This window comes from Alligator sinensis, unplaced genomic scaffold (assembly GCF_000455745.1).
Source record: "Alligator sinensis unplaced genomic scaffold, ASM45574v1 scaffold653_1, whole genome shotgun sequence".
Classification (NCBI taxonomy): Eukaryota; Metazoa; Chordata; order Crocodylia; family Alligatoridae; genus Alligator; species Alligator sinensis.
The window spans coordinates 57820-69893 of record NW_005842498.1 but is presented as its reverse complement, the minus strand read 5'-3'; the positions used below and the strand labels follow the sequence as shown (position 1 = coordinate 69893).

Below are 12074 nucleotides of genomic sequence, written 5' to 3'. Positions count from 1 at the left end.
CTTCTCAGCTTTTGGTCCCATCCTGCTTCTCTCAAATGTCAAGGCAGACAAAACATCCCTGCCATCTCCTTCTCCTACTCCTTCAACCTTCTGTATTTGTCTCTCCATCTCCTACGTAAAACAGATCCTCAAGACTGTTGTACTGTTAGCCTTGAGGACTTGAGCCTCCTCCTTTCCCTCCACAGCCAGCTCTGATATCAGCTCTTAAGCCTTCTAAAGGAGGGCTTTTATCCTCTTTCTTCTTATCTAGTTCATCTATCATTTCATAATCTTCTTTGGCACAATCTTCACCGTCACTTTATGGCATGTGCCTATTCCTGGACCTACCTCTTGCATTGCTAAGCTCTGGTACAAAGACACAGAGTCTTGCCCACATCCTGCTCTATCAAAAGAACCATGCAATACTAATCTCCATGACACAGCTAAATCATCGCTTCCCATAATCCCTGGAGAGACAACTCTTTGAACAACATCTCAATTGCATCCCATAATCTCACACTCCACCCCATGTGAGGAAAGGATTTGCTGCTCTTCTCTGCAGCAGTGTTTAGGACCTGTAACAAAGACAGTTAGAGCAGGTCTGCCCAAACCTCATGTGCGCAGACATCAATGTACATGTGCACATATCCACAAAGCTTTGATAGTCCCCTCAGTCCTGCCCTGCAGCCCTCCTGCTATCTCAACCCTGGGTTCCCTGCAGAGCTCTGCCAGTGCCCCTCTACCCCTTGCATGTAGCATCCTCTATTAACTCAGCCTTGAATTCCTCGAATAGGTCTGCCAGTGTCCCTGAGCTCTGTGTCGTACCTACAGTGCAGTGCCTCAGGTCCGCCTTGAGCAGAGAATACAACAGATGCTGCATTGCACAACAGTATAGTTTTGTAAGTAAAAAGGGACTGTGGACACATTCACTGCCCATAATAGGATTGTCTGCAAAACAACCTTGGATCCAAGAAAAACGTGTGGAATATGATCCACTTAAATCCTGTCCCCAAGAATCAGATTAGAGGCCCCTCCTTCTCTGTTGTCTGTCTGTTTAAGGAATTCAGATTAACACAGATGGGCTCTTCTAGGCCTTTCCAGGAAGTGTAAAGAAAGAAATACCCACCTTGTAACACGTATGAGCACCCTGCCCCCCTGCCCCACTCCAACCTCTGTAATGGGTCACAAAGTGAGGAACAGCTCACAGTGGGTTATGCAACTGAACAAATTGGAGATGGGACTAAAGACTAAAAGGGATCCAAGTCACTGCCTGTCTGAACTGGCGGTTACTGGGGAGCTTGGCCACTATCTGCACACTGTAAGACTTCTTGTAAGGTCACAATGTTTGCATGGTGTCCTCTCACACACGCTGCTATTTACTCTGTTTACCAAGAACTTTGCTCAAGGACCAGACAACACACCCTTTCCTTTATGTTCTTTTCCCAAATTTCACTTGTGCAAAATACTTCATGCAGGCAGTTCTCAACTTACAGCGTTTCAAGTTACAACATTTTGTACTTACAACATTTATAAATTGACACCCTGTTTCAACTTTATGATGTCAGTTTTGACTTTACAACACTTGATCTGATGCAATGCCACCCCACACCAGTGAACAAGTTCGCTGCATCGCTCATCTCCCTGGAGAACATCTGTCCAAACTGCCTTGGAACTTTCTTTAAGAAAGCAGACAAGACTCCATAAAAAACTGCAGCCAAGGCTCCTGACAAGACTCCAGTCAAGAACCCTTCAAAAGTCCAACCAAGAGCCCTTCAAAAAGTCCAGCAAAGTCACCTCAAAGAAGTCCTTCCAAGTCAATATGATTTCTATTTACAATAAAAATACTTTAATGTAGTTATAATACTCATCTATAATTGATCGAGTACAAAATTCTGGGGTATTTTTGGTGAAATTAGGGTATTGGGCCTTGGTTCAGGAACAAATCCTCCATTTATAATATTGTTTCTTATGAAAAAATTGGTTCCAAGTTACAACGTTTCGACTTAAGAGGTGGCTGTCAGGAACCAATTGTGTTGTAAGTCTAAGGACTGCCTGCAGTGCAATTCCAGCTGTCTGGCAGGCTCCTTGTGCATCCTCCTCCTCCTCAACATTATTGCCATTATTTCTCTTGTCACTGTTTGTGGTACTGCCCATAAGGGAGTCTCCACTGTGCTGGTTGCTGCATAGACTCATAGATTCCAAAGCAGAAGACACAACTATTATTATGTAGCTTGTCTTCTGCCTGACTCAAGACACAGAATTCCTCCAGAAAGTCCTGCCCCACATTGCTGACTTCTGTTCTGTACAATAGTACATCTTCAGAAAGATGTCTGGTACAGACTCAACAATTTTTAGCAATGGAGACTCTAACATGCCTCCAAGAGATCACAGAGTAAAGGACCATCCTTGCAGTGAGGAGCCTAGATCCAACAAGACAAGGCAGGAGGGAGGATTCAGTCAAACCAGTGAGTAGGGAGGATAAGTTCAAAAGTAGGAAATATGCAACTCTGACTCTCCCTAGCTCACTGTGTGTCAATTCAATACAGTTTTTCAGGAACTGCTGTTGGTACTAAGGATATTATACAGCAAGGGATGATTTCCAGGAGGGGAAAGTAGTCTATGCAGCTCATTGCCTCTCTCCTGAGTCTGCCATAGAAGGTGTCCCTCACACTGGTGGTTTTTCAGATGAGGAACTGCGCTAGGACTCATTTGGATCTGGAAATGGTCATTGCAGCTGACAATGGAGTGGTCCTAATGTAGTGCTCATTTTGACATATATGCCCCAGACGGAAGGGCCAGTAAACAGAGTCCTTTTCCTGTGTACCTGCAGCCAGGATCCCTGCACCCACAGGAGTAGTGAGTGGGATTGTAGATGTCTCATTGGCTCTTAGGAGGGGCCACAGAGCTCTTACAACTCTTGTGACATGAGCACATAAAGGGGCAGCTTGATATCAGTCTCCCCTGGGCTGGGTGCCAGGGCAGATTATATAAAGTGTCAGCTTTTCCCCATCAGTTAAACTGGATGTGGAAGAACAACAGCTACTGCCCCTCCTCCCTGGCATCAGGCCCAACTTCACCAGTTTCCCATATAAGCTGGATCTGGTCACCTCTGAGCAGCTGCCTAGGGGATCAGCAAGAGAAGGAGGTTGCCCTGCTCCCGAGAAAGATGATGAGTCTCCTGTGGATCAAGAGTCTGTTCTTCCTTTGGTCAATACCGTTCCCTTGTTTGAGCCAGTCCTCACTTTCGCCACTGAAATTCTCCACTTTCCTGGACCACTCACACCAGGTGCACCTGTCCTGGGGCCTTGATGAAGACATGATAATCTTTGAAGTACAGGTTCGGTCAACTGGCTGGGTGGCATTTGGAATCACCCCTCATGGACAGCTGCCTGGATCTGACCTTGTGATTGGTGGTGTCTTTCCCAACGGCAGCATCTATTTCTCTGTAAGTTGAAAACTTTCTGCTATGTATTCTGAACACCCTGGGTTGTAGGCATAAACCGCTGTGGGCTGGAACCACAGCCTGAAAGGGTATACATGACTGAGGCAGTTCCCCACCATCAGTTCGTTGGATGCTCCAGAAGCAGTATGGTCCTGCTGACGCACAGTCATGTACGCATGAACCAACACCCATGGAATCAGTGTACAGTTAGGTTCACATCTCAAATGCCTCCCCACTGAGAAATACCCCTAAAAGCACTGCAGGATTTTGATTACCAACATATGGTGACATATATGCCCCTACTCTGCCACTCCAAGACCTACAATGGCTAAAACAAGAGATGAGGGTAATCACCCATGGTTTAGTCCCTGTAGATTTTGATGACATTTGTTCTGTCAGTTCCACTTCCTGTGATTTGAGCTTCTGGAGATCAGATCTGAGATCAGTTAAAATTGGAACATTTTATCAAATTTCCTACAGCCTTACCTTGTTGTCAACCTTGACAGTAGAGATGAAAAGCAGCTGGTGTGCAAACCTGCTTCTGAGTTTTCCCAGGACGAACCCAGTTGATTAATTTTTGCCAAATCAAAACCACCCCAGTTTGGCCTTCATAGAGAAGGAAAAAAAAATGTTGCTTTTATTTTGCCTTACTCACCAAAAGACTGATAGTTTGGATAGGGAACCCAGATTTCAACCAGCCCTGTCTGGGATTTGGCTTTGAAAAATGTAGTGTCCCTCTTGGCCCATCTTTACTATGAAGTAGATATGGTGAATAGGAACTTTGTGAAGCTTTGGGTGTTACTTACAGAAAAATGTATCATGTTGCCAGCCATCATAAAGCTCCCTTGAAAGCTGAAAAGCTTAATTTTATCTAAAGTCAGAAACAATTTTGCATAACATTGATCAGGCTTTGCAGGCTGAAAAAATAAAATCATTCTACTTAGCTGGTATCTGTTTGAACTTAAAACTAGATATGTTTTCCATGCTTGGTTGTTAAATACTTCTTACAGTGGCTGCAATTTTCAAATCATGTTTCTTTCAGATGTTTCATGATTTCTTCCTAAACTGTGAGGCACCCAAAACCACTGGATGATGTAATTTAAATGCTATATGGATGGCTGAGAAAGCACTAGTGAGACACAAAAGACTTTTCAATTTCTTTTGCAGGTCCAGAAAGTAGGTCTGGGCAAACAATGGATTTTTCACTTCAGTAGCTAAACCAAATAACTATGGGAAAAATCTATTTAGATAGAATTGAATTAGCATTGTTTCAGGTTTTATGATAAAATGAAAAGCAAAAATTGTTTGGGTCAATTGGAAACTTCATTCAACCTGAAACAAAATCTCTTTCCTTGCCATCATATTTACTCCATTTCATTCTCTCTTTTTCTTTCTTTAAATTTAAATCAATTTTAAGAAAAGTGCAGTTTTGAAATAAAAGGTTAAAAAGTCCCAACAATTAAAAAGTCAAAATGAAATAATACAAAAATGTCAAACAAACATTTAAACATGTTCAGAACTCTCCCACCCCATCCCATTATTTCTGTCAAAACTATTCACCAAATTCAACTCTCATTCATAAATAGATTCAGTGCCTCTGAATCTATCTTTTCAGAGAATGTATTGTTGTATACTATCCATTCATTCTCGCAACTCTACCAGAAACTGAGCACATGGAAAGCACAGGCAGTTATCAATACAGCAGATCTATATACCCCACAAGAACAGTCCTTCTATCAGTGGGACAACTGAACGGGGGGGTAGGGAACAACAGGCAATTGAGGGGGAAAGGATACTTAAGTGTGTTTCCCATATAAGCTGGAGTTTTTCTTTTTTGTGTGTGTGTGAATGTTTCATTGTCTCTGTATCTATTCCTGGCTCCCCATTCCACACCCATCTTAACAATTTTTCTTTCTACTTCACAAGGGCAGGGGTTTGTTTTGTTTTGTTTTTTCCCTTTGCCAACTTATTATCTTTCTTTTTTAAATGCCGGATTTCCTTATTGAACCTTGCCTAGCTCATCTTGGGAACTGTTCATTTTTGCCTGAACATTGTGAATAGCACAACACAAATGGGAACTTAAAAACATAGAAAACAAAGGTACATTTTCACAGTCCATGGTCTCCCTCTGTAATCGGAGTCCCAGAATGGGAAAGAGATGGTGTTGAATGATCTTGAGGAGGCTTTAACTGGGGATGAAAATGAACAAAAAAGAATGCCAGGCTGGCGATGAGGAAATACAGTAACAGCTGCAGCTGGGTTTTTGACCAACCTCCCTAAGGAGCAGAGGCATGCTGCCAAGATAGTGACACAGAGCATCTATCAATCTGTTCTCCTTTACTCTGTGATACACCCCTGCCTGGGACTGACACTTACAGAGGGGAGAAGGGGAGAGGGACTAGGGAATCTATTTTTGTGTGTTCCCATGTGAACACTTTCACAGTCCTGATCAACAGAAGAGGCAGACCCATTTGACAAGAACATGGATTTTGAATGTGCTTCATTTAAAAAGCCGGTACTTATTACAAGAAAAATATCCCCCAAGTCTAGAGATAATAGAGAAGAGAGATCAGGCTGCTCAATCTGGAATAGGATAGGTGTGGGATAATGAACTTTATGGGGAACCAAGGCTTCCCTGTCCTTAGAAATTTTGCTTTTTGTTCATTTCAAAGAGAAGACTTGTTCTCAATTTTTTTCATAGTGTGGGAAGCACAGAGGGTCTGTGAGTGCAGTGGAGCTGACCTAGATGAAAAGCATGGGTATTAGCAACATCCAGATGTGGCAGCCCAGAGCACATGGTGTGCTAATTTACTGTACCAGGCAGGTAAGTCATCTGTGCTGATCTTAGCCCTGTAGCAGCTGGACTGGAAATCACCTAACATTCTTCTGGCAACAGCAACAATTGCTTATGTGGGAAAGTCTCGCTATTAAGGTGGACGTATCCAGCAAGTTCTGTGCAGAGCACTACTTGTCTATTGACTATGACTGACTAATGTGATTCTTGTTTTCCCTCACTTTTAGGAAATCAGCAATGAAGGCTGATAGGCTTTGAAAAGGCCCAAACATTTTAACAATTATTCAGTTCTCATCAGTGCTATTCTAAGAAATGAATAAATGTTATCTGGAGGCAAGGAGAAAATATCTGTCTCCCCTCCAAGCTGCTTCCTTTTTGGACTTTCCCCCTCCCTATGTCTTCTCCAGGACTGGCACGTTGTGGATGAGAGAACCATTAAGGAGGACGAGAGCCAAGACTACCAGCTGCTGTCGCTGACAGAGGATGAAACTTTCACCACAATGCGTTTCAAGCGCTACTGCTTCACATGTGACCCAAATGATAGAGATATTACGGTAAAGCAAGAATCCCCCACTCCCACCCCCATACCACACATACATAATAAATCAGTCTCCAAAAGGAAGGAAACTGTCATTCTCTGCATATAATACAGATAATGTATATATTAGCATGAGTATATACATATGCACACACAACCACCACTAGCATGTCTGTGCATACATACATATACACACATGCACTAGAAAGGGTGACCATGTGTCCACATACATACACACACTTTTTTCAACTCTCCTTTCAGAAAGAGAGAGAGAGATTACTGTTCCTATCCCTCTATGTAACCTAAATATTTTACCAAATCCTTATCATTTTTATTGTGATCTTCAACTTCTTCTCTTTTACTCATCAGCTCTTTAAACATTCTTTGTGTGTGCTGTGTGTGATGTGATTGTGGATTGCATTTGTAAGATAATTTCTGGAAGATTTTCCTACCAGCTGGTCCTCCATATAGGAAAGGAGTGCAAGTCTGTGTACAAAAGAGATTTTTCTGGTGTTGCATTGTGTATTGCTTTGACATATGATGTGTGTTATGTACATGTGTACCTGTCAAGGTTGCAGTGTGTGTAATGTATATGCACCTTAGGAGGTGTTTAGGTATTTTTAGTTGTATGCATGTAATAAGCAGGTTGTGTTTTAACATGTGTATTGGGGTATAAGGTGTGGCATGCTTTGGCATGTGGGTTCTGGTTCTTTAGCAAGTTCACTGTGTGCATGGATGTCAATGTGACACGATTTGCTGCAGGTGTGAGCAAATGAAGTTTTTTCAACTGACTGCTGCTTTTGTTACAGAGGGACACAGAGCGTTTGGTATCTGCCTTTGGAACAGACGACACAGTCGAGTTCTTCAAAGGCCAGAGGTCTATCAAGTCGCTCTTCTTGATGCGGTTCATGAACCCTGAAAATCTGCATGAGCCCCAAATCTTTTATACCTACGACCTGAAGCTAACTGATGTGAGTGCCTGACCACAGAACCTCCCATCCCCTTGACACAAAACTCTCTCTTTCCCGCACCTCTGGGTGCAGTAGAGCAGATGGATGTACCTGGATAACCTTGACAAACATGGGCATGGACAGATAGGCACAGCATCAAGAGGGGTGAGGTGGTAGTTTTGTGGAGGGCAATTGAGTGCTACATTTGTTATAGGTTGATTTCCTTTTTTTTTAGCCCAGTGATCTAGTCAGGGATCAGACTAATTGCTGTCACAAAAATAAAATTACTAACAGACAGAAAATGTGGTTCAGATCTCAGGAGTGTTCCTCTGATGGGGATTTTAGTTGATAAAGCATGTTCTGTAGTGCTCGTAGCTTGTTGTATCATTAGGGTTGTGCTAATGTCTTATACACATGCATATGTGTAGGCAGCGATCCCAAGGTATGTATTGCTATCTTTGTGTCACTGCTTCTGGAAACTGTAAGCTTCTCATGGAAAAGAGGCAGGCTGGCAAGTGAGGCATAGGTCCCGTTTTGGGGCTTTGACTCTTAGAAAAAAAACCTGTCATTGTGTATGCCACCTGCTATATTAACTGAAGGTCTTAGTACATTGCCATTATTAGTGACAAAACAATGAAGAATGAAGCCAATCAGTACACTGTGAGCAGGAGGAGGGAACTCATACACCATCAAGGAGGAGGACAGGAGTCAGAGTTAGAGAAGGGAACACTTCCAGCACTGAGCTGCCTCAGGAAGATAGTGACATTTTCTTGCACAAAGGAGGAAAAGAAAGTGAGAATCTGGGAGGGAAGAGTGTAATGAAGGCAGAGGATGGCCACAAAGTGATAGACAAGGTTTTCTTAGGTCTTGTTGGCTATTAATAAGGGAGGATAAAAGGTGTCCAAGGATCTGTGAGGGAGCCATAGCAGTATCACAGGATGAAATGGTCAGGAGAGGCAGATAGTAGTAGTAAAGTGCACTATTGTTTTGACCTACATGCTAGTCATGTAATTGCTGCCATTGCTTAGTGCTGGAGAAGGGTTTGCTTGGGGCCAGACACAGAATGGAGGGTGCCTCAGCACTGCAAATGCTGTAAAGTGTCCATCCCCAATGGAAGGTCAAGAGTTGGGATGGAGCATTGTCCCTGTCTCCTCATGCCAAGAAGTGATGGGCCCTATTCTCATCCTGGTTCCCTGGGACTTTCCTACAGTCTTCGGAGGTTACTGCCTGGATCGCTGGTGGTGATTGACAGGTTTTGTGTGTCTCTGCTCTCTTCCAGTTTCATGTCCCTGTTGAAGAAACCACCTATGCCTGCACATTTCTCCCACTGCCCATGGTTAAGAAGAAACACCATATCTACAAGGTAACCCAGTACCCTGGGTACTAACAAACAGAGGAGGGGAAAGGTTTCCTTCAGAGTCTGTCTATCTGGGAGAACCCAGCCTCTCTGCCTTTCAGAGAACCTTGTACATTTCCGAGAGTCTCTGAGGACATATCAAAGACTGTTGCCAATCTAGTTAACTTTAATAGGATGATTCCACAATGGGAGCACGCCGCTGTATTTGGCTTCATCTCCATGTCTGCGAACAGTGACCAACCTTCAGATCCATTTGAGTTTTGGAAAAGATACAAGGGCCTCAGTTCTTACCCTCAGGAATGACTAGAAACCTGTCTTTAAAATGCAAAACTAGACATTTTTACAGCCCAGTTTTCGTTTAGGTCCATAAGCCAAACGTGATCCTGACGTTCCATCAGCTATGTCTGTTCTACAAACACTCACAGTTTTGCTTTTTTTTATTTTTTAATTTAAAAAATAGCCTTTCAATTGGAATTGCATGAAGTCAAAGTTCTGGAACAAATCAAGGAGATTAAAAAAATTCAAACTTTCTTTAATAAATTCCATAAAAGAGTATGAATTTTCAAGAGTCTGGACAACTACCCAGCAAACCATAAGCCTGACTGCCAACTGGGAAGTGCCAGCAGAGAGGTACTGGGCACCTTCTCTGCCATTAGTGGTCATTGAGTGAACTCAGCACTTCATATGATTGGGCTCTTGCAGTAAATCCTGTCTAGATGAGCCTTTGCAAGGAAATACATGGTCCAACTCCTCAGGTACACAAGGGCTGCTGAGTCTTGGAATCTACCAAGCTGTGGCATAACACCGTTTCCAGTCCTTAACTGAAGTGTCAAATGGAGGGAAAAAGAAGAGTTTCAATATCTTCAATGATCCCTTCTCCATTTGGTCTATAGTCCCCAGGGTGTTGAGGGAACTGGCAGGGGTTATTGCGGGGCCCCTGGCGCAGCTTTACGAGCACTTGTAGTGCTCTGGCCAGGTGCCGGACAACTGGAAGAGGGCCAATGTGGTCCCCACCTTCAAAAAAGGGAGGAGGGAGGGCCTGGGCAACTATAGGCCTGTTAGTCTTACTTCAATCCTGGGGAAGCTCCTTGAGAAGATTATCAAGGAGCACATCTGTGATGGGCCAGCAGCAGGGATGATGCTCAAGGGCAACCAGCATGGTTTCATTAGGGGCAGGTCCTGTCAGACCAACCTGATTGCCTTCTACAATCAGGTCACAATATTATTGGACGCAGGTGTCGCGGTGGATGTAGTCTTTCTGGACTTCAGGAAGGCCTTTGACACTGTCTCCCACCCCATTCTCATTAAAAAGCTAGGTGACTGTGGCATTGATACCTACACAGTCAGATTGATAGCAAATTGGCTGAGGGGCCACACACAGAGAGTGGTGGTGGATGGGTCGTGTTTGACCTGGAGGGAAGTGGGCAGTGGATTCCCCCAGGGCTCGATCCTTGGGCCCACACTGTTCAATTTCTTTATTAGCAACTTGGACGAGGGGGTGAAAAGCACCTTGTTTAAATTCGCAGACGACACTAAGATATGGGGTGAGGTGGGCATGCTAGAAGGGAAGGACAGGATACAGCGGGACCTGGACAGGTTACAGGGGTGGGCAAATGAGAATAGGATGGGATTCAATACTGGCAAGTGCAGGGTGCTGCACTTGGGCAGTAGGAACCAGCAGCATACCTATAGGCTGGGAAACTCCCTTCTTGAGAGCATGGTGGCAGAAAGAGATCTTAGAGTCATTATTGACTCCAAGATGAACATGGGCCGCCAATGCGAGAACACGGTCAGTAGGGCTAACCGCACCTTGTCGTGCATCCACAGATGCATCAGAAGCAGGTCCAAGGAGGTGATCCTCCCCCCTCTATGCGACATTGGCCAGGCCGCAGTTGGAGTATTGTGTCCAGTTCTGGGCACCGCACTTCAGGAAGAATGTGGACAGCATTCAGGAGGGATGTGGACAACAGAGAGGGTCCAAAGGAGGGCCATTCGCATGATCTGGGGACAACAGGACAGACCCTATGAGGAGAGGCTGTGGGACTTTAATCTGTTCAGCCTTCACAAGAGAAGGCTGAGAGGGGACCTGGTGGCCGTCTATAAACTTACCAGTGGGGAATGGGAGAGACCTTGTTCCTCCGCGCGCCCCTCGGAGTAACAAGGAATAACAGCCATAAGCTGTTAGAGTGTAAGTTCAGACTAGACATTAGAAGGCACTACTTCAGTGTCATGGTGGCTAGGATCTGGAGCCAACTTCCAAGGGAAGTAGTGCTGGCTCCTACCTTGGGGGTCTTTAAGAGGAGACTTGACAATTACCTGGCTGGGGTCATTTGATCCCAGTTTTCTCTCCTGCCCAGGGCAGGGGGTTAAACTAGGAGATCTGCAAGTTCCCTTCTGACCCTATATCTATGAATCTATGAATCTATGAAAATGAGTGAAATCTCTAGTCTGGAAGCATGCACCAGGTCAAACCCATGGCCCAGCTTGTCCTGCCTCTAACAATGCCCAGTGCCAGGCACATCAGAGGAAGATGTACATTCTGCTTACATGACTGCTTTCTGAAATCCCCCCGCCCCCACCATAGGCCCAGCACATAAGGTGATTTCTCTTTCTGCAGAACAGACCCATATTCCTCTGACCAGGTCTCTTCTAAGTACACCTTTCAGAAACTTGGAAAAGAGTTACAGGGTTCAAGGTAACTGTCTCTGAATTGTCCTTTGTATTACAGTTTGCACCCGTGATAACACCTCATAATGTAACCCTGATCCATCACATCCTGGTCTATGCCTGCGGCAATGCCAGCGTGTTACCCAGTGGTGTCAGCGACTGCTATGGAGCTGATCCAGATTTTGCCCTGTGCTCTCAGGTGCTTGTGGGATGGGCTGTTGGAGGAGGGGTAAGTCTGTCTGATTTATTGCATGATTCATTTTTGGCTGTAAAGGCTGAGGCTCTTTCGTTACACAAGTTCATTATGGCATTTAATTCTAGAGTGTTACCCCCTGGGGAATCTTCTC

At 44.4% G+C, this 12074-nt stretch overlaps 1 protein-coding gene across 1 annotated transcript in view; it reads left to right on the top strand.

The window, feature by feature from the left end:
* Window positions 1-3001: 3001 nt before the first annotated feature.
* Window positions 3002-12074, top strand: part of LOC102372490 (putative DBH-like monooxygenase protein 2) — a 21992-nt gene continuing 12919 nt past the window's right edge. Inside the window, exons 1-5 of the mRNA XM_025212977.1 lie at window positions 3002-3424; window positions 6623-6769; window positions 7563-7724; window positions 8983-9066; window positions 11789-11956. Of these exons, the coding sequence (XP_025068762.1) occupies window positions 3002-3424; window positions 6623-6769; window positions 7563-7724; window positions 8983-9066; window positions 11789-11956 (984 nt within the window). The remainder of the gene's footprint in view (window positions 3425-6622; window positions 6770-7562; window positions 7725-8982; window positions 9067-11788; window positions 11957-12074) is intronic.